We start from the raw sequence: 24375 nt of genomic DNA, 5'->3' as shown, positions 1-24375 counted from the left end.
ACATGGAATTCCCCAGGGATCAATTTTAGGTCCATTGTTGTTTCTAGTTTATATTAATGATTTAGCCTTGACCATAAACAATTTATTCCATGTCATTTTATTTGTAGATAATACAAGTGTGATTATTTCAAGCAAACAATACGATCATTTTATAAACACTTCTAATACAGAGCTGAATCTAATGAATGAATGGTTCCATGCAAGTAAACTAGCACTTAATGTTGATAAAACCAGTAGAGTCAAATTTAGTACACACAATAGTGCTCAGATTTCCTACAGTATTCAATTAAATGAAACTCATCTCAAAGAATCTATAAGCACAAAGTTTCTTGGTTTAGAGTTGGATAATCACTTTAACTGGAAAACACACATAGGATGTATTACTCCTAAATTGAGCTCTGCCTGTGATGCATTAAGATTCCTATCTGTTATTGGTGATATAAACATACTTAAAATGTCATAATTTGCATATTTTCACTCTGTGATAAAATATAGATTAATATTCTGGTAACTCGTCTGACGCTACATACATTTTTATTTTACAAAAAAGAAGCTATAAGAATAATGGCTGGTGTCCATAAAAGGACATTATGTAAAAATATTTTCCAAAATTTAGAAATCTTGACTTTACCTTGTGAGTACATTCTTTTCCTAATGATGTTGTATGTTAAAAACCAAGATACATTTAGTAGTAATCAAGACATTAATAATTTTAATAAAAGACATAAATCAGATCTTCATCTACCCTCTGTTAGTTTAAGCTGTTATAAAAAAAGGAGTTCGGTATTCATATATTTACAGTCTTCAATGCACTGCCTAATTGTCGTAAAGCTTTGAAGGACCATGAGAAAAGGTTTAGAAATGAATTAACCAAATTTCTACATACTCATACCTTCTACACAACACACAAATGTCAGACATAAAAAGAAAATGCACATTATAAATAACATATATTTATAATTTAAATGGCCAAGTTTATGAATATTTGTTAGCAATTAATGTCATTGGATTATTATGTCAACGATCATTGTTATTATTATCGTCGTCGTCGTCGTGAACTTCAAATCATGAGCTTTCGTCAGTCTCTTCGGCCTATACATTAAATATGGAACAATAGTTATAAATCGATCCACCATTTTCAAGTGTTTCCCAAATGTTTTCCTTCTTGCTTACAAAGTAGCATTCACTTGAGAATACGGCAGTCTTCCTTTATGTTCAAATAAATTATGTAACCATTTATTATTGCTCTTATTTTGTACCCACTATTTAAAATTCTTAATTATTTTCTGATACTATTTGTCCCTTATCTTGCAGTTTTGCTCTAAATATAAAATTAAGGAAATACATTTCATTATTTATAGGTTTATTTCATCTATTTATTTATAGTTAGAAATAAATTTAGGTTTATCTTATTTCATTTTATATATATCTCAGGATCGCCACTGTCGAAAATGAATTTTTTGGTAACGATCGCTAAATGGAAATGCTGCTGCAAGCTATTACTCCATGCAATTCCATCAGGGTTATAACGTTTCTTTTGCAGTCGCTAGATGGTAGCATAGTGAAATTTATAAAAGTTGTCTTGAAAGTCCATTAAGCTGATCAATCTGTTATATGTGACCACCGATCAGGAAAAGCGGCCATACTCTACCAGATGCAACGTGAACTCACAACCAGAGGTGAGTCAGACCTGCTTAAGGCAGGGTCACAATAAACCGGGAACGAAAACAACGAGAACGAGAACGAAAATAATGTTAAAATGTATTTAAATGTGAGCATTCACAATAGTTAATTGTGAATACTCACATTTAAATAATTTATTTTAACAATATTTCCGTTCTCGATCTCGTTGTCGTTTCCGTTCCCGGTTTATTGTGAACCAGCCTTTACCAACCGCGTCGGAGTATGAAAATTATTGTATTCCGTATCGTGAGATTGTATCGAACAGAAAAATGATGCATGTACTTACCAAGAAATGTTTCTCTCTTCCAATAACGGAGACAGTTTAGTAATTAAATATATGAAACATAATGTAAACAATTAACAAAATGTAAGTAGACAGAATTGATACAGAAGCATAAATAGAACATATGGGCTATTCCATCTCAAATCGACCGAAATATAGAGAAAATTAACCTTAAAATTTTTAAATACAATGAAACTTTTTTCTGTCCGTAGACAACTGTGATATAATGCTTTGTGCAAAGTTTGAGGCATTAGAACTTAATAGTGTTTAGATTAATAATATTTAAATTTATCGTATTTTCATAAAATTAGCAACTTTAAACTGTTGTGCCTCCGAAACCCTTTCACCCAGTGATCAAAATCATGGTTTATTTTGATGCTGAGAAGTTAGTTTATATTGACATGTAAACAGTTTTTCTTACTTTTTATGGAAATGGAGAAATTTAAAATTTTTTTCATTAAGACGCCTTTGGCCACGAAAAAATATTTTTAAAATATATGGTTAGATTCCGCATTGAAAGTACAAATAAACACATATTTTTTACTGAAGGTATGTTGATAAGAAAGTATTGAAAATATCAAATAAAGGAAATAAATAGTACGCGCGTGAACTAACGAGCTGACTGTGAGACGGGAGGTAGTCGAGAAAAGCAACGCCAGGAGACAAACACGTAATGGCTGGGCTAGCTTTATCACAAGTTTTCATAAATACAGGAGTAAAATGACGCCCAATGCTCGCTTATCTTCAGCTCTCGGCCAGTGCGTGCGGTACTGTGCCGTTCAAGTCTAGGCGTGTGAAAATAATTTATTTAATACCCTCCAAACTTATTGCCGAGCCACTAAGCAAACAATGCCGAATCCCTCTTAATAATGCAAGGTTTTTTCTCAGTATTTTTTTACATTTTTACAAATGGCCAAAAAGCCTAAAAGCAAGTAAAATCAGATTATCTGTCTCTCTGTGTACAATAAAAATAAGGATTACTTCTCAACATAACCTACCAAATGTCAGCTTCAAAATAAGCTCTCGTTCAATGTTCTGCAGTAAATGGTTCCAGAGTTCTGAGCGCTGAAAGAGGCTTGTTTTTATAAAATACGCTAAATTTGTCGCTCAATAATACGAAAACCGTTTGACTTTCGATAGTACATTTTTTAAAATGCACTCCCCTCAGCATCTTGTATAAGTAGGCAAAAAAAATTAGAGTATAAAAAAATGCGAGGTTTTTTACTGATCGATTTCATATGTAATAGCCCATATGTTCTAGTGCACATGATAAAGTGACAAAATGCGACTAAAATGATAAAAACATAAACATGCTAAAGTATAAGAGTAACAGAAAAGTGTGTATTAGTGGATTTGTGTGTGGACTTCATTACGCACAATGACGACTTACAGGAAATGGGTAAGTAACATGACTGATTTTATAATTTAAGAATAGCAATCAAATTTTGCACCTAAAAGGTTTAACAACCGAGCCAGTAAGACCAAGCCCTAGCGAGGTGAGTAATGAACAACTTACCGACTGCTAACTGCTACCACTCAGTAAGATCAACGAAAGAAAGAAAGAAAAGCAGAAAGGGGAAAATAAGTATTTTGAGTGTGGAGTAGAGTTGTCGTTTATTCAACTGTCCGAAGATAGACTTGAACGTCATGACACCAAAAGACATTACTCATGAGGCAACTAAGCCGGGGGATAATTGGGTAGTGTGGATGAAGGATAAGAAACGGAGTAGGAATGACGACATATATTATGAAAAAAGATAAAAGTAAAATATAAGTGACTAACTTTGAAGTCAGTAGGGTGTAACCATTAGAAAAGGAATAAGTTTGTAATTTTTTTTACAACAACAAAGATTATCTGCAAAACTTATTTCAATGTGTAACCTAATAGATTTTTATTGCCTGAAAAATGTGTTGGTAAAGAAAAATGTATACATGAAATAGAGCACAGTTAAGAATTATTTTCAGAAATTTGTTAAAAATGTTCTGCACTGTTTGTTTTTTCATTAGGAGTTAAATAAGTTAACTCGTGAATACATGCATTCCTTATGATGCAGTTAGTCATGTGTTAAATGAAAAGTTCTTCAGTTCCAGAATTTCCTCATCCTTATTGAGATTTCAGGGTAACTTAACATGTGGTAATGGACTATTTTCAGACCGCCTTGTGGCTACTTAATTCAGCTTTGATTATATCTGCAATAAGTATGCTCCTCGGTCTTGTTTAGGTGGTGTTGACAAAGGAATGTGTCCCAGCATCAGCAGCCTACGTCCTGGAAGTGTGGCACAGCGCTGCGACGCTCTCTGTGCAGGCGACCGTGTCACAGCTGTGAACGGTATTAGCACGAGTCGCCTGAAGCATGACGAGATAGTGAGTTTGCTCAGGGGCGTCGAGGATCGGGCAGTCTTAGAACTGGAATACCCCCTGCCTAGTTTTCGTAAGTAGAATTTCATTGTTGTAATGATAAGGAAAGAAATAAGAAAGTAATATTATTATGTTTGTCTGTAAAAAAAATCGACACATTGAATACAATCTCACTATAATACAAGATTTACTTTTTATATGGAGTCCGCCTCTGGATTGCTCAGCCTTCTGGATGCTGTAAAGTGATGTGTCGTTGCCCAACAAACTTCAGGCTGTTTTCCGAACAGGGAAAATGCACCCCAACTCACCTTAAAAAAAACTCTGAAGTGATGATCTGATCATTCATTGTATGCCTTGTATCTTCTCAGCAACACTGCCAAGTTCATGTTTCATGTTGGAAATTAAATACTAATATTATCCAGAAGAATTATTGTTTTTGGCTTTCAATCACATATTGAGATTTAATATATCCAACGTTCGCGGACTTATTGCGGGTTGTACCATCGGGGCAGTATTGTTTAGGATCCGAAGGATCGTCTTCTAAGTTGTATCAGCTATACTCAGCTAGTATTCGAGTGCCCGGAAAACTTTTCTCCTATATATTCAGCTAGACCAACAAATCGACAAGTGCATATGAGTATCTTCACAATGCTGCTTATATTTGCATAGAACTACGTGAGAGTGGTACTAGAAATGAAACATGGAGATCAAGGAGGCTATAAGGATAATGGGAAGACAAGAAGAACAAAGGGAATACAAGGGAAAGGCAAGGAGATCTAAGAGAAAAGGAGGAGAATAAGGGAAATCCAAGAAGAACAAAATGAACATAAAGAGAACAAAGTAAAGGCAAGGAGAACACGTGGAAGACAAGAATGACAATGAAAATGCAAGGAAAACAAAGCGAAGACGAGGAGAAGACCAAAGTAAGGAGAACAAGAGGAAGACAAGGAGAACAAGGTGAAGGCAAGAAGAACAAAGGGAAGTTAAGAACAAGGGAAAGACAAGGAGAACAAGGTGAAGGCAAGAAGAACAAAGGGAAGTTAAGAACAAGGGAAAGACAAGAAGAACAAGGGAAAGGCAAGAACAAGAGGAAGATTAAGGAGAGCAAAGCGAAGACAAGGAGAATATAGAGAATGCAAGGATAACAAAGGATAATTAGGGGAAGACAAGGAGAACGAGGAGAAGGCAAGGAGAACGAGGAGAAGGCAAGGAGAACGAGGGGAAGGCAAGGAGAATGAAGGGAAGGCAAGGAGAACGAGAAGGCAAGCAGAACATGGGGAAGGCAAAGAGAGCAAGGGGTATAAGGAATACAAGGAGAGCAAAGTAACTAGAGAATACAAGGAGAGCAAGGGGAATACGGGAGAACAATAGGGAAGATAAGGAGAACAAGGGAGAGAATTAAATTTTTATATGGCGGTTAATTCCTAAGTTACCCACTCATACCTAGTGAGTAGAAAGACTTAGTTCTACGTCAAAATCGACAGATGCATAACTTTACTTTGCTGCACATCTATACGTAGAACTATGAGTGGGTGCGATCATCTGTCGACAGGTTCATAGCTTTCTTATGGTACTTACGCATAGAAGGGGAATACAAGGAAAACAAGAAGGCAAGAAGAAGGGTAAGACAATGAGAACTAGGGGAATACAAGAACTATGGGAATGCAAGGAGAACAAGGGGTGTGCGGTTAGAACAAGGGGAATGCAAGGAAACGAGAGGAATGCGATGAGAACAAGGGGGAAAAAATAGTTCATAGGTATAATATAAATTTACACATATACATATATATACTTATATACAACCATTTAATTAAAGTCATAAACATGGAGATCGAGACAAATTCTAACCCTCGGTAATCAAATGATCAAAAAATATATTTCACTGAAAAATTTAAAAGTTTGCGTGATTGGCCACAATTGAATGAAATAACCAGCAAATATTATGATTCGTTCTACCTGTGAGATTAAGATTTTATGTTATTTCTGTCTCCAAATAATAACAGTAATCATTAGACTTCGTTGAATTGCCACACGCAGCATGCAATCAGGTTGCCGATGTACGGTAGTATAGAGGAGGTGAGCGACCGCCTTCCCGGTCTCGTAGTAGGCTATAAGCAGTTCATGTTAAGAGTTGTGACCGGTCCAAATAGATAGAGCAGCTACAGCTAATGTATACCTATGTAAGCACTTGTTTTTGCATTACTGTGGTTGGAATAGTCAAAGTTTAACATTTGTTCAGTGCAGACAAGAATTCAATCAAACATACTACAATGAGAGTGTTGCTGTTCCAAATAATTACCCCTGGAATATCCTTACCCCCGCAGCCGGTCTTGACCCGTTGGGGAACGTGGTTGGATGGTGTTAATTATTATGCAGAACATTACGGCAAAATAATGGAGGTAATTGGATAGCAGAGACAGTTCCGCTGTTGCAGCTGTAAAATCATTGCCTTCTGAACAGCTATTGGAATATATTCTTCTCATTGATTCTAATTTTAAAATCGTGTCCAAAAGTATCATCCTGTTAGAATCGTCTAAACTACAACTCTCAGAAGCCCTTAATATAGTGTATAAAGTCTCACAAACCGTTATCCAAAATAAGAATTGACTAATTTCAGAAGAAATGAAATGTAAGTTGAGAAACGTTATTGCTAAAAATTCTGCCTATTCACAACTTCGTACTATAAATGATGTACTATCAGGTCACAAGACATCTGAAGTTGGTGTACTAAAAAGTAGTGACTTTCCGTTCTTCAAATATGTACGTATTACATCGTGTGATGTTGAACGTACATTTTCCCAAAATAAAAAAGTGACCATTGGAGGAGGTTACTTTGCAGTCGCTCAAAATGTACGTAACTCTTCACTCCAATGCACATATTCAAGGATGATGTGAGTATCTTGCATTAAATTTTTAGAGTTAATATATTTCACTATAAAATAATTGTGTATTTACATGTTTAGACATTTCCTACTTCAATGATCATTGATTATATTTCTTGAATGCAGGATACAGATTTTATTGAACCGCAGTATACTGCTCAATGTTTACATTAGAGGCATACTCCATCCGTTGCACTCCCCCTTCTCATACAGTCTATACGGCGTGCGCAGTAAACCTTGCGATTCTCGTGGCAATTCCACGAAGTCTAGTAATCATGTACAATTATAAACAAAAAAGTCACCCCCCCCCACATGTAGAAGCTTAGCGAGGGAGGGAACCTTTCCATTTTATTTTCTTCTTCTCCTCAAGTGGAGGTAAGTTTCACGAGATAACGAATGGCCTATAAACACTATTTTCTCGGCAGTCGCGTTCGATCTATGACAGTAAAAGGCCGACGGCTTTTACCTGAACGAAACCTGTTCCCTGGTGAATTCTATGTGTTAACCTAACTTAGACTTTCTATTTTAAGTCAAATACCTACGAGTATATCATAAACTGCTACTATTTGAGTGTAACATTTGGGACTTAGTAAGAAAAAAAGAGAGAATGTCAATGATAGGAAAAATTTACTTTTCTCACTTAGGATTCTTTGTCAGATGAGAAATTTTGTTTTATGAATTATACGTTGTTATACATAGTCCTCCGTTAGGAACGCGACTGTGGACTTGAATTACATGTGAAAAAGAGCCATGTTATAACATGCAAAGACCGTGCGGGGCTGCCGGGTCCAGTCGCATTCCTAACGGAAGACTCTGCACTTAATAATTCTACATTTTTCTATATAATTAATTACTGTATATATTTTGTTATTTCATTAGTATCGAAAACACTTTCATTCTTATAATTTGGGAAACTTCTTTAGGCACAAGCATGTCCTTACATTTAAACATATTCTCTTCCTCATATAATCAATTAACAACGATTTCGATTCTTCAAATTATTCGGCATCATTGAGATAATATGGTTATGAATTAAAGAAGAAGAAGATATTTCCCGTCTAGACAGAGTACTTAATTAATGGGTTTCTACTTCTGTACTTATTTTCTTGTTATTTCCTTAGCCACCCGCGTAGCTCAAGCCGTAGCGCATTTTCCTACTCATCCGGAGCTACGCTCTGGAGTAGGTTCGATTCCTTCTTGGGATGATGACCTGGTTGAATTTTTTTTTTCGAAGTTTTTCCAACTGTAAAGCAAATGTCAGGTACACACATGGAGAATCCTTGTTCTCATCTCGCCAAATACCATCTTTGCTATCACCAATTCCATCGACGCTAAATAACCTAATAGTTGTTGGTACAGTGTTGTTAAATAATCGACTAAAATTAAACGTACTATTTTCTCACATGCTGTAATTAATACGTCATCAACATTACTGACGGTTTTACATTATGTAAGAAGTTTTTTCCCCTAAATCCCAATAATTTTCAAGTTTTTAATTCTATTAAATTATTGTAGTATGCTACTATAAATCTATTAATTTGTTTATTTAACTCGTCAGGGAGAAAATTGTGAAATATTTTGTAGTGATTTTAGAATTTTCCTGCAGAAAATATTAAAGCTCTTTAACTACTGCCCTAAAGTAAAAGTACGCTATAAAATACCTGTTCTAGATGCTTGTTATGTGGAAGATTTGAATTTTGATAACAAATATATCGGCTGTAATATAGCCTACTTGTTATGTTAATATATGTATTTGTTTGTTTACTTACTTACTATAATTTATTTATTTATTTATTTATTTATTTATTTATTTATTTATTTATTTATTTATTTATTTATTCTGGTGTAATTAAGGCTATCAGGCCTTCTCTTCCACACCACAAGAAATACAAATACAGGTTGTAATGAGAAGATGCGTTGATATCCGAGAAAATTGATAGAATATATACATAGGCTACGTATTCAGAGCATTCTGCAGTGAAATTCATGAATAATGATAAAATTATTACATTTGATATTAATTGTATACCAAAACTTCAAATTAACGACTGTAATACACTACTTTTGAATCTCTCTTCACACGATATTCTCACACTTTTCGATTCGTTTACGAGATTGATGATCCTGATTATTTACTGTCTGGATACAAGAATGATCTTCTGATCCAATGTAGACAGTATTTTCCCCTTCTTTCTTCAGCGTCCCTTCTCTTAACACTGTAGTTGTGACCGTACTTGATTTTTGGACCGAAGTAACATCATTCGAACCCGGTCGAAAGCATATATTTTTTTATTTAACAGAAGTTTGACTTTCTTCGGAAGTGACGTTAAGCTGAAAATTCTGCCGTTCAGGAGAACTGTCGTAAACAACATGCTTTAATAGTCCTTGCAACATCCATCTACTTTCAGTTGCAGATGACTCTGTCGCGTAACAATGATGGTGTTTTCTGTATATAAATTAATTATAAACAATACAAAAATCCTTCCGTTAGGATGATAGGCAATGGTGATGTCTATTAGAACGGAGATATGAATTATGACTTGTGAATTTTTCCATTTGTTAAAATTAAATTAAAATTTTTCAGCCTGACAGAATTTCAGAAAAGTTTTAGTTAATCATAAGCATATCTGGAAAGATTGGAAACCAACCAACAAACCTGAATTATTATATTTTTATCGTTTTTCTTAGCGTGTTACTCTTCCATACAGAGCTTCTACTATATGTACTGACCGCAGGCGCGGTGTTTTGCTTCTCGGCGGCTGGGCATGTTGCAGCCGGCCGCACTTGTGCGTTAACTCCGTGACTCAAAACGTGTAAAATCTTACCTCATAGAAGATGCTGGAAATGTCGTCCTACCTCGGCTAAACAGGCGTTGTATAAGGGAAACACATTCTGATTGACACGATTAAATTCGGCCACTGTAATATTTCTGATTTCATTTGTTCTACCGGTATATAAGATATTTAACCTCACAATAATTTAAATGCTCAATTCAAGAACAATGAAGAGCAGACGAAGTGTATTCTATTTGTAAAAAATCGGACCGATTGTTCATCTTGTGCTAACAGCACACCAAATTCCAACTTTCCTATTATGAAGAGGGATTTCTTGTACACGATGTCGATTTTTAGTGTTCTGGTTGTTTACACGACCAATCAGGTGGAACTACGCCTTGTCTGAAAAGAAAACGAGCTGTGAGTCGATTAAACCTTCAGTCCCTAACAAAAAGAACCCTTACAATAACGCACTCGTGCTACTGGATCGGCTTGTTAACAATGGATACGTGCACACTTGCAAGACTTCAGTTTTAACAATTTTGTAGCAGAAGACGCTGAAATCCTCATCGGAAGTGATTTTGTTAGCGACCGTTCAAGATATGTTCCAATTTGGTGTAATTTGTCCTCTGTTAGAACTGTAAGTTTTCGCGTTTTTTTTTTTCACTGAACCAATAGATTCAGATCTGTTCACAATATTATGCACTGCAGTTCTTGAAGGAGATATTTGACCAGGAAACGCACGAACACGACAAGCTGATTGTATTTATAAAAAAAAACTATACATACAAAAATTCGTTCCTCTAGAGTCAGCTGTCTAACCATCTTCGCGGACGAATGTAACTGCCCCGAGAGAACAGCTATACTGGGAGAGCGCTGATAACCGCGGCCGAGAAGCAACGCACCGCGCCAGTGATCAGTTTGTATAATAGAAGCCCTGTACATGTTTAATTAAGAATAAAGTTAATTTATTCACTTTAAAATACTTGGATTTTTTTATTAAATACAAAATTTTATTCTACCCGTTTGAGTGAACTAAGAGTAGCAATTTTTCTTTTACACAGCATCAGAGAACTCATTATGCGTTTGTCCGAAAGTAACAAATGTCACAATAGAAAGGGAAACTGGCAGTCTGGGCTTCACTTTGAGAGGAGGAGCTCATCCGGACCCTCTTCTCTCACGACCTCTTGTTGTAACTCACGTTCGCCCTGGTGGACCTGCAGACAGGTAAGAAAGCAATGATTTTCAGTAGCTTCATATTGCCAGGCTGCTATTCGGAAGAATTTCATTCCGAATGTTAGATTAAATTCATATTTATACTCTTTAAAGAAAAAATAAGTTCATTTTCATCGTAGTAAGCTTATCATCGCAGTTTCGGGTTCGATTTCCAACAAGAAACTGTAAATATTTACTTTATCTTAAACCGGTAAGACTTACAGGCAACATGGAACAGGGCCGTCCGTAGGAATTGTGCCCTCCCCCCCCCCCACAAAAATTTGTTAGGGCCCTCCATCCTCGCCAACATTTTAATGAATATTAAAATTCTATAGCCCTAACTTAAACACAGTACTAAGACAACTAGCTAAGGAAATTTTATTACAATATCCTCGAAAAGAAGCCTCAATAGGAGCCTACATCTTAAAATTTGTTGAAAATATACAAGGGTCGTACTGAAAGTCATGAGCAATCCATTATTATAAATCTTAATTTTTATTTTTGAGACAAACAGGTGTATCACCTTAATCTACAGACTTTTCTGTCACTTTTCAACAAAGCCTCTATTTCTTTACACACATTTTTCCCATCGTCCTGTAAGTTCGAAAATTTCCTTGCGGTAGAAGTCCTTTTCAGCTTCCTGAAAACATTGACGTTGAGTTGGCCTCGCAGCTGTTCCTTTAGAGAACTGAAAAGATGGTAGTCGTAGGGTGCCCAGTCAGGGCTCTAGGGAGATTGCGGAAGAGTTTCCCACCCAAATATTCTGCTTTTCTCCAAGGTGACACGATCAGTGTGAGGCCGCGCGTTATCGTCTTCCAGGATTATCTTCTTTCCAGGGCGTTTCTCGCGCAATGCACGACGGAGCTTCAAAAGTGTCTGGATATAGGGGACAGCATTTATGGTCTCTCCAGGTTCAGGAAATTCAACCAGAATGCATCCCAGAACTCATCAACTCTTTCCTTGTTGCGTTTCGTGAAGTCAGTTCGAAGGCGACCGCTACGAGACTCATCTTGGATGCTCTTGTTCTAGTTTTTGAAATGTTTCACCCATCTCCTAACACTGCTGGCGCCCATGCACACATCTCCGTATGTATGCTGAAGCCTGAGGTGAATTTCAGCAGAAGATTTTTTCTCTTTAATAAGGAATTCAATGACAGCACGCTGTCGAAACGAATCATCGTTGTCGACCATTTTACAAAGATTGCCTGTGATCACGTGTTAGAAGCTAATGACGTCACAATATGTTAATACATAGTGTAAAGTCTGTATATTATGATCATATAGTTGTTGTTACATTGTTGAAATTGAAATGGCAGTAATGGGTTGCTCATGACTTTCAGTACAACCTTCTGTAATTACCGTTTCAATAATATGTTATTTAACAGAAATCTTTTTTCGTATAAATAAAAATTTTGTGAATATTTTGTGTCTTCCTCTCCCTAAAAAACATCTAAGAATCGGTTCGAGAGCCCTGCATGTGATTAAGTGTAGCTATTGCATATTTTACTTTTTCATTACACGAATTATGGAGAGAATATTGTGATACTGTACAAAATGATTTTGTAATTTCTACGAAAAAAAATTCTTAGACTACGTCACCCAGTTTCGAGAATGACACTACAGTCGTGTTGGTTTGAATATTTTATTTTTGTTTCGGTTTACAAATGGAGAGTATGACGAGAAAAGTAAACTGTATTATTAATTAAGAACATTGCATTTCGAAATTAGCCCCAGGTCATAACAAAATAATGTTTCACTATTGTTCTCTAAAATTGTATCGTACGTGTCCATTGTTACCTGAATATTGCAGAACTCGCGTTTACAAATTAAGCGATTGATAGCACATCTGTAGCTGCTCTAGATGCCAATATATTGCTGAAAGAGGCAGTGCGGTACGGTTAATTTTACGTATATGAAAATTCGGCGTCCTCATACCCATAGCGAGGGAGGTGACGTAATTGGCCGTGGTTGCGCAAGTTACATTCTTCATGGCTTTACTACTAACATTAGTAGTAATGTTATGGCTCATAGTCTTGTTACAGTAAATATTTGGATTTATTCAATTTTTTGTTTGACGACGGATCCCGAAACGGGTATCCATACTCAGTGCGGAAAGACATATTCTGCATTTAAAAAAGACAACGTGATTGCTCCTTTGATACAAAGAACTGATTCAGATATGAAATATTTTTCTATTTATTTCCCGTCCATCAATTTGTCTGGTTGTCTTATATTTTGTTTTTTTTTTTTTTTTTTTTTTTTTTGTACAGTAAGAAAATGTTATGTAAACAGTGTTCATTATTATGTTGCGGCGTTCATTTCTATCTATTAATATTCAACAGAAATAAATCTATTTTATGTAAAGATTATTAATTTTTGGTCCTACAGAATTCTCTGTTATGGTTATTATTTGTTAATGACGGAGAAAAATTCGCTCCGGCGCTGAGGATTGAACTCAGGACCTCTAGTTCTACGCACTGGGTGCTCTGCGACTGAGCTACGCCAAGGTTCCGGTGCTGTGGATTGAGCCCAGCGAATTTTTCTCCGGCATTAACAAATAATAACTCTATACTGAGAGCCTCTTCTTGTATAGCTCTTCTGTATTGGAATAGTCAACTGTAGTAGGTATGTAGTATTAGAAACTAATTCAGCGATGACGGAAGGAGTTTGGATGTTGCTTTGTTCCTTGCCTTTTGTACTTTATCCACATTATTAAGTCGTTCATCATGTGATTACCTCTGATAGCAGTGTCGCTAATGTGTTTACGCCCATTGAATATATAATTTCTGGGGGGAACGATGGAGATGTGAGGAAAAATAGACACTAATAACAGGTAGGGTAAAGTTGCCTAATTCTGTGATACCTCTAATCCAATGATACATTTTTTAAATTGAATGTCAGTCAAAGCTTTGACGTTCGACCACAGCGCCAGACATCTTTCTCGAAAGAGTGCATCCTTCGCCAATTTTTGAGACATCGGTGAACTTCCTAGCAAGTTACTCAGTCCCAGGACATTTAGTTAAAAAAAAAATGTCACGGAATTAGGCAACTTTACCCTATATATAGTAAAAACATTTCGACATGTGATTCAGTGACAAGCTTATCTTAGCAGCATCTGAACTATTGATCCTAATGAATCTGTGTTGCCTGTATCTGTTTCTTATCACGGAATTCGTTACATCACAAGGGTAACTAAGAACTTGTATACAGTATATTCTGTGCATTTTAATTGGCATTAATTTTGCTTTAATTCATTGGTTGCATATCGAACACGAAATACGATCGGTGTAAGAAATGAATATTATTGTCCTCTACATTTTTGTTATACGTTACAGAAATTTTAAATAAAAATTACGAGGTTATTTGTTTCCTTATCTCATATTCATATAATATTGCAATTTTTAACTTACGGAAACATTTACAAACCTTGTAAGTTTAATCTCTTAATTTATTTACTGATGCTTTTTTTAATTGGTTGTTTGTAGGGAAGGTACCTTGAAGAGTGGAGACCGCTTGGTGGCAGTGGATGGACAATCTTTGCACTGTGCTACGTTGGCAGATGCTCAAACTATTCTCCATCAATCTGACTCGAAGTTCACAGTACTGACAATCGAATACGACGTGAGTGTGTTGGAGTCAGTTCGTCAGGCAACAGGCCCACTTCTGGTAGAAATTGAACGACCGCCTGTTAAGGAATTAGGTGTAACGTTAGCCAGTGCCATCTCACGACAAGAAGGAGAAACTTCCACAGTTATTGTTATTGAGAGTATAAAACCAGCTAGTATAGCAGAAAGGTAATTTTTATTAGGAATAACGTTAGTTCCAATTATAAACTCGAAAGCAGCTGAAGGAAGTAAGGAAGTCTTTATTGATCTAGCAGTTTCCATCGGAAGGTCGCGGTTTAAGGGGCCGATCGGGAGTAGTTGATTTCAAAGGGAACTCGAATGTTTAACTTGTAGCTATATGGTACAATGAATTCCGCAGAAGATGCTCCTTTATTATTAGACTATTATTATTATTATTATTATTATTATTATTGTTGTTGTTGTTGTTGTTGTTGTTGTTGTTGTTGTTGTTGTTGTTATTATTATTATTATTATTATTATTATTATTATTATTATTATTATCGTCATCAATCATCATTATCAGTGCTTTTTTTTTTCTAGAGTAAAAGCAAGAGGACTTTATAATTTGTTGTATGCCATTGTTGCCCAACATGTGATAGATGAATTAACTTCAAACAAATGAAATGATAAATTGAGTTTCTATTTCCTTTAATACCAGCCTTATTTCATAATTCCGCTTACTTTGTTAGCATTATTAAATTGACAAAACTTCATTTCTCACACTAGTTTATTAAACCTTGTCGGACTGTAAAGAAAACAACTATCGCAATGTCCATATTTTATACTAAGTCCTCTTGAGTAAAAGGTGGTAGAACTCTTTGTAAAATTTAAAAATTTATTGCAGCGAACGAGATGATTACTGCCCACTGCACCGAGAATTCAAGGCCTAAATGGCGCTAAATAAAAATAACTGTAAAAACACAATTAACCTTTTTTATTTTCACATTTTAATGCACCTTTCAGAAGGAATAAAAATTGAATCTATGTTAGTATAAAGTGACTCTAATTGGATTAACAGTCATAAATTGGTTTACAACAAAGACATTTACGAAATTACATACCGGTATCCAAAATATTGGATTTTTTTAAAGCATAGTCATTTGTTCAATATTTTTATATTTTCTGTTATGCGCTTTCCTTGTGATGTCTGTTGCAGCATGATGACATTTCAGCAACAAAGATTTAACACAGTTGCCAGGGTTGAAGTTGATCAAAGGAGGTCCAACAATTCTAATAAGAATCAGGTTCTTCATGGTGTTTAAGTAGCAGAAATGATCTCAGTGGAGAGACGATAAAGTTGAGTTCTCGGTTCTGATTAAAAATATAACAAAATGTGGGTAGGTTGCATCGGAGAGACAAACGAAAGTTTTATGCGTGAATACGTCGCTGATAAAATTGCTATTAAGATAAATGTCAGCAGTGAAATCTCTTTTTCCCAGATACTCTGAAAACATGAAATATCTTCGATGTGTTGCGACTCCTATGAGTAGGCGTCTTGTATGGATTGAAAGTAAACACATCGGTTGCTATAGTAACCATGGTGCTGTATTGTTTGCACAATTGCACCGCTTATTATGCTTGTTCCCATTTGCGCTACATATGCCTCGACATTGTGAATCTTCTCGCTTTATTCAATTTCACACACGAATTTTTCCAATTTAACTTGTCGACTGCTGATTGTTGCTTAATTAAGATTTTACCCTGGTTCGTTACGAATCGTTTTAAACTACCACGCACTTTCTATCGCTTCACATTCTCGAATTACACTGCCTCGGCTGCCATGTGATCCGCCAATTCGTGCATTAATTTCTCCCCTGCCGTGTCGTGACGTCACCCGCTTCAACTCAAAGGTCACGTTGGATGCATTTATCCTTCGTCTGGCGTTTACTTCATTGGAATATATCATGTAGTTTATAAATTATAGGCGCTACAAAACTGGCCTGAAAAAAGGTGCCGGAACGGCGTTCCTACACGTTCTGCCAGAAAAAAGCACATTATTATTATTATTATTATTATTATTATTATTATTATTATTATTTTATTATTATTATTTTATTATTATTATTTTATTATTATTATTGTTATTTTATTATTATTATTGTTATTTTATTATTATTATTATTATTATTATTATTATTATTATTATTATTATTATTATTATTATTATTATTACTCCAATCATTGAAGTACCGTAACTCTACTTTAGCAGCAATAGGCATGTCAGGATTATAATTTAATTCATTACATTTTATGTGAGAAAAGTTTCAAGTAGCCTAAATATTTATATCCACATTCACAGAAATGTGTATGAACATAATACATAGGTACAAAATCTTGTTAGGTAACTCCCCCCCCCCCCCCAAAAAAAACTTGTATTTGTTTGGTTAATTTAATGTTGCATAGGTCTAGTCTACAAATTAATTTTAAACGTTTTGTTTCTTATTTGGGAGATTAAAATAACAAATGTTTGATATTTTATAATGAATCCAGACATTTTGAGTGTAATTACCTGCCATTATTGAGCGTAATTAGTTACCACTGCAGAGTGAATAAATAAATAGAACTATCTATTGTTGCGATTTTGAATAAGAAACACACGTCATAATATTAGTCAAAAGTGATAACAAATTGGCATGAAGATGTTTACAACATTATCCCTATTTATATTTAAACTTGTTTTGCAAAGATGAAACTCGTGGAGGAGCTGGATGAAGAGGTGCGGCAATAGCAAGACAATCGAGCAACCTGTTTTATCTATGTACCTAATCGTAAGAGGTGAAAGTGAAGAGTGAATATATCCTCATTTTTATAGTTTTTGATCAGTTAGTAGCTTTGTGTACTAAAACACTGAAAGGATAGGCTGTAATGGTGGTTGTTATTTCATCATCAGAATTTGATCCAACTGTGTGATAGCTTGAGAAAAACAAACTACTGATTCCTGTGTTTTCTCATCTATCTGTGTAATCTGAATGAATGTTTGCTATTGGATGTGTCTGGTTTTTATGGATTCTTCTCAGTGCTGTCATGGTAATTTTTTTTACCATACAACCCACTCCTTAATTTTCTTCCTTGAAATATATTTTACTCTCTCTCTATCCCTTCTACGACCATTTAATGAATGTTTTTATGTTAAGGAAGAGGTAAAAAGAATATTTTAATTTACCTTTTAATAAAATTGTGAAACAAGCTTAATTTGAAGAAGATTCCCTCACGCTTTTACAGTAGATGCACATTTGTCTTGATGAATCCCGAAGCGTGTATCTGCAGCACTTCGGTGTTTTTCAATCATTCTTTAGTACGCAGTTCTGGATTCCAATGCTGTAGAGATGGACCATTTATGTTTTTGCATGTAAAGAAGAGATATTAAGAAAAGCAAGAGGTGATTTAAGATCAGTACCTCCAACTTACCCACATATCAGCTGTATGGCTCCATATGGGCAGAATTTTCTCTTCTCCATACGATTAATTAAAAAAACTGTAGGTTCCTATATGCTGTATGGTTCCATATGGCCTCCACGACAGCATTGATTCTTCTGAACCTAAACTGAAATTGGTACGTTCGATGTTTAATGGCTTTGTCTAGTCAAGGTTTTCTTTTTCTTTTAATGTCCGTCATTTTTGTATTGCGTATTTTTGTTTTTTATGTATTTCATTATGGTATAATTCCTAACAGTGAGACATTTTGTTAATTATACTGTATGCAATATGTATCATTCTGACTAACAGATGTGGTGCTCTTCACGTGGGTGACCAGATTCTGGCAGTAGACGAAACTCGAGTAGACGGGGGATCCATTACAGCTGCTGAAGTGATACAATTGCTAAGAAATACAAGTAGCACTCACATTACGTTGGAAATCCTACCCCTCTCACAGATAAACTGTGGCTGGAGACTATCAGAAAATAGTGTTCGAAGTAGAGGTGAGTTTTTTTCGGAAGATACGAGTACAAAACAGTTTTGTCTGACTGGAATATTTACATTGTTTTTCTGTCACTATTATACATACTTTTGAAGTTAGTATAAGAGGTTAAAAGAAGCAATATGAGATTTAGAACTTCTGTCCACTAATGCTTTTGTTCAAGCCATATTAATTATAATGAAAATGTTAGATAATTAGGTAACCTCTCTTGCATGGATTCATTCTGAGAATAACTTTAATAAATGAATTCGGAACTCTCTTATCGTCATGTTATTTATTAATTTAACTATTTGAGCAAAACCTTTCATAAATCGGCAGTTCTGTTACATATTAATGGCTCGTCTGTTGAAAATGTACCGGTATTAATACATTTATTTTTACAGTACCGTAGTAATGTCTGGCTTATTGTAAGGTTTCGTATGTAGCACGTATGGGCGAATCCAGAAACGCATATAGAGTGTTAGTTGGGAGGCCGGAGGAAAAAAGACCTTTGAGGAGACCGGGACATAGATGAGAGGATAATATTAATATGAGTTTGAGGGAGGTGGGATATGACGATAGAGACTGGATTAATCTTGCACAGGATAGGGATCGATGGCGGGCTTATGTGAGGGCGGCAATGAACCTGCGGGTTCCTTAAAAGCCATTTGTAAGTAATTAATGTCTGGCAAAAAAATTAACCTCCTCGAGACAGGAGGATAAGATCCTGTAATAAAGTTGCTCGTCTATCTAGCAGCAAAGATAAATCTCGTGAAGCCAAATTACATTGGTTTTGCCTTATTGGTAATGACATTATAGATGTTTTTGTGAATTCCACTAATATCTATATCCATTGCAAATTATAGGACGAGTCAGCCAGGAATGTGACGCTTCACTATCAACTCCTGCAGAAAAGGCACTTATAGATCTCTTGTATTTTGCTGAGAGTCTAAAATGATCCCTCCGAAACACCAAAAGATCTTTGATGAAAGCTGCCTGAGAAGCATAGTTTGCAAAACTATAAACAAACGTGTGTCAAACAGGGTCGAAAGCTCATATGTAAAGACATTTGGTTATGTTGTGTGAAAAACATTCTAATCGTAAACCCGAGTGTGATTTTTCAGAGTAGGTTGTGTTTCTGTGGAGTTTTGATAATGTAATAAATTGAACCAACTAGATTAAATATGTTCAAATATAAGCGAACTGCTGTAAATTAATAGTACCATACCGGTATATTCAAATTTTTTTCTACAGCTAATTAGTGACAAAAATGCTGTAAAAATGTAATTTGTTCTCAATGTGCAGCTAGAAATAAAAATTTCAATTAACTTACATGAAATGCAAAAAAACTCGTATACATAATTGTTGCTGCCATTATAATGATACTAAAATAATGGGGTAGGCCTAATATATACCCCACGTAGATAGATAGATGGATGGATGGATGGATGGATGGATGGATGGATGGATGGATGGATGGATAGATATTTATTAGCCTTAGGAAATACAATGATTTCATGGCATCGTCAGAGTGAATACATAATAAATATGCGGTTACATACATGTTTTTCCGACATACAAGATGTCTACAATAATATACAAATAATATACAATCAATACATTCAGTAATGAAGTCAATTCTCCACAGTTTTCTTCAGACCATTACTTGTACAAGGTTCTTGGTTTCCTTATCTTCTTGGGCAGTCTCACCCCAGACATGAATCAGATAGAAAAGAAGAGCAGTAAACACAAAAGGAGATACTAACTGCTGTAAGCTAAATTTGGAGTGCTAAACTAAGATACTCATTGACAGTAAAAGGCATGTGGAAAAGTAAAATATGTTTCACTGACTTTTTAAATCTAGCATAGCTAAGGGCTTTAGTTTCAACAGGGAGTTTGTTGTAAAGTCTTATCCCTGTATGTGATAAGCTATTGAGACTTTTGGATAACCTATGATGATTAAAATGTAAATTATTGCATGTTCTTGTGCTGTAGTTGTGATAATCAGAGTTTATTTTAAAACTATCATAATTTTGGTGGATGAAACTGACTGTTTCAAGAATGTAAATACAAGGTAGGGGCAAAATATCAAACTCTTTGAATATTTTTTTACTATCCGAGTGAATAGGTACTTTCTTTATAATTTTCAATATTCTCTTTTGCAGTCTAAACACTTGTGCAAGTTTTGATGACGACCCCCAGATAATTATCCCATATGATAATACAGAGTGAACATAGCCAAAGTAAACCGCTCTAAGTAGATCCTTGGGAGTTATATTGGTTAGGACACGGAAAGCATAACACAAACGACTTAGTTTATCAGTTAAGAATTGAATATGACTTTCCCACATGAGGTTGGAATCAATCCATATCCCTAAAAATGTTGTACAATCGACGTCCTTTATTCCAGTATTATTAAGTAGTATTTCAATGGAGTCATGTAGTTGTTTCTGACTGAAATACATACAAACGGTTTTACTGACATTCAGTTTTAGTCTATTGCTAGCTAACCACTGTTCTAGTTGTCTTGAGGTTTCATTTATTTTCTCCTGTAAATTATTTTTATCAAGAGCATTGAAAACAATATTGGTGTCATCTGCAAAGAGAACGGTTTTAGCTTGTGTTATCCTTGAGGGAAGGTCGTTTATATACAAGAGAAATAGAATTGGGCCAAGTATGGAACCCTGGGGCACCCCGCTTTTCATGATAGTGGGATATGATTTCATTGAGCCTATTTCAACAAATTGTTGCCTTGCACTTAGGTAAGAAACAAACCAACTTTTAGCTAACCCCCTTATGCCAAACCATTGTAATGCTGAATACAATTTATTGTACGCATGTGGTGAAGGGTTAATGTGTTTGTATTAAGCGTGAAAATAAGTTTTGCTATAATAGAATTGGTGTAAAATTAAATTGTTATTTGAGAAGGTATTCTCAAATTGTAGAGTTTGATTACATAAGGGGGAGATAACTGGAAACGTTCTAGAAAAGGGAGTCATCAGATCGATAATAAAATTAATCCAATTAATTTTACGTGTCGCATACTTTAAATACACAACACGCTTTGGATAGAATTGTCTCATTGGACAAAGTAGATAGTCCTAAGTTAGCTGTTAATCTACTTAAGCTATTGTATATGGTAGCAGTTGTCTTGGTGTTGTAGCCTATATTAACTTAAATGTTCGCAGTGTATTTTAGATTGTAATAACTGTGTATGTAATATAGTAAGTACTGTACATTTATTCGTAAGGATTTCTGGGGCCGAAGTGTACAACAGGAGGCCTCCATTCATCCAGTCCAAGTCCGTCAGGTTTTAGTACGCTAAATTCACGGCACCATCGTAGTAGGCATCACCATCACCACCACCCACGACTGAATAGACTGGGGAAGTCGGAGAGCAACAGCACCAGTTGTCATGATACAGGTAATGACCGAGAATGTTGCAGCATACATTCATCCTTAGGCATAAAATATTCATGCCCAATTTCCAGTCGGGTAAGAATCTTAATAATTATATGACACATATGATTTATTGTCACCAAATACATTTGATTCTGCTGGCCCTTCACATTCCTGTATCCAGGTCAGCATTCCCGTTCTTACACTACTAACGTCATTTAGGATAAAGGTTGGTAATATTGTGATACTTCTTTTAGAAAATTTATTACAATTTTACTGAACGAGAGAAGGACCGGTTTTGTGCAGAAACTTGTCCACGAACATTCCCTTAATATGTTGACGCAAAAAACCGATCGTCCTCTCACCCAGTAAAATTGTAATAAATTCTTAAAACGAACTATCACAATATTACTCATATCACTATTTACCAACCTTTACCCTAAATTTAGTGGCCGACTCACGCTCTTCTCTTTCTTTATTCATCAACTGTGTCTTTACGTGTCCATTCATTTCACTTATCACTTCCTCTATTTCGTAATTTAATCATCTATCACTAGATATCGTACTAATCCTATCTTATTCTAATTCCCCCTATCTCTAATCCCTTTCATTCAGTCTCTATTTTCTCTACAATTAGACCTACTATTCATTCCTGTTTCAATTTCTTTCTTGTTTTACTCATATGAAATAAATTATTTTCTCATGTTTGGGGAGGCCGAGACGTAGATGGGAGGATAATATTCAAATGAATTTGAGGGAGGTGGGATACGGTGGTAGAGACTGGATTAATCTTGCTCAGGATAGCTATTATTAGTAGCAAGATAGTAATAACTAATAATGATTATTTGTAAATGTTACATATCAGTTACAGAATTTGTATAAATGCAAAATGTAAATGATGATAATGTTAATTTTTGGAAAATACGTTTATAGTTAACTTGTAAAAAATTACATTGTCTATGTGGAATTTACGACAGTACCAGCATAAGGTACCCATAAGTTTTGTTACATCATCTTATGTATCCTATATCAGTGAATACTGATGAACAGAGTGGTAATAAATTTGATTTAATTTGACAGTTCAGAAACGAAACCCTATTTTTTAATCTGTGAATCTTTATTTTTATGATTAGAAAAATGTTCTCCTAAATGTCGGTTTTTTCCGTAGCTTCGCTCCCTGGAAGCTACAGTGGGGGTGTACTGTGTCATACTGAGACACTTCACATCACGCTACAACCTGATCATCATGGCTATGGACTGACTGTAATTAGTCCAGAATCCAACCTTTCAACTATAGTAATCAGTAGTATAGATCCAGGAGGGCCAGCTGATAGGTAAGGCAGTAAACCTTGTCAAAGAAAAAGCACATAGTTTCTGGCTACAAATTTTAGCCTAGAAAATAACCTATATCAAATTGTCAACATCATACATTACTTTTTTTTTTTCTAATCGCAATTCAAGCTAATACAACGTAGTATATTGCCACTGTAGGCTATATGTGATTTCTCTTCCATACACAGAGTTTAAAACATCAGTTACCCTTCATTTTTTTAATTTTACCAACTTCATACTCACTCTCTGGAGAGGAATTGGGGGGGGGGGGTTCTTGATCTGAATGGCTTTGCTGCTTTTTAAGGAGGGGCGATCATTGTTATGATATTAAATGATTTTGTAAAATATTTAAGACAATTTGATACACATGACTACCTTCCCTATCTTCTAATAACTGACTTGGTACAAGAGCTAATTCTTCTTTTACTTTATGAACAACCTGGTACCAGTACATTACTATTATTATTATTATTATTATTATTATTATTATTATTATTATTATTATTGTTGTTGTTGTTGTTGTTGTTGTTGTTGTTGTTGTTGTTGTTGTTATTTTTTTTTTTTTTAATTCATGTTTATATCTCTGAGCCTCAGAAGTTTCTTGGTTTTCGATTGTAACCATAATTCTCTGGAATAGTAATTAATTTATATGAAACGAAATTGTTGGAGAGATTCATTCCACAGTTCACTTGTAGATGCTGAATATGAATCATGTACTATGGAATAGGTTTGGAAGAAGATTGTATTTACAGCATACATTGTACCAAAATCATTTTCTTCGGTATCAAGGATAAAAAAAATGTATATTTTGGTGAGCATTTTGAAATCAATTTTTTTCATTATTATAGACTTAAATGAAGTGGTTCTTCATAAGTACCGGTAATAAACGAGAAAAGAACAGACATATTCATATTTAAAATGGATC

General features: G+C 35.1%; 1 protein-coding gene across 13 annotated transcripts in view; it reads left to right on the top strand.

Annotated features, from left to right (window-relative positions):
- Window positions 1-24375, top strand: part of Grip (Glutamate receptor interacting protein) — a 214519-nt gene that overhangs the window by 154749 nt on the left and 35395 nt on the right. For 12 of the 13 annotated variants that reach the window (XM_069818471.1, XM_069818478.1, XM_069818470.1 and 9 more), the window contains 6 exons: window positions 4189-4398; window positions 11046-11208; window positions 14681-14989; window positions 18548-18741; window positions 21970-22143; window positions 23287-23452. In XM_069818471.1, coding sequence (XP_069674572.1) covers window positions 4189-4398; window positions 11046-11208; window positions 14681-14989; window positions 18548-18741; window positions 21970-22143; window positions 23287-23452 — 1216 coding nt within the window. The remainder of the gene's footprint in view (window positions 1-4188; window positions 4399-11045; window positions 11209-14680; window positions 14990-18547; window positions 18742-21969; window positions 22144-23286; window positions 23453-24375) is intronic. The other variant, XM_069818480.1, reaches the window with a different exon arrangement.

This window comes from Periplaneta americana, chromosome 2 (genome assembly GCF_040183065.1).
Source record: "Periplaneta americana isolate PAMFEO1 chromosome 2, P.americana_PAMFEO1_priV1, whole genome shotgun sequence".
Classification (NCBI taxonomy): domain Eukaryota; kingdom Metazoa; phylum Arthropoda; class Insecta; order Blattodea; family Blattidae; genus Periplaneta; species Periplaneta americana.
This window is presented reverse-complemented; position numbering and strand designations above follow the sequence as displayed.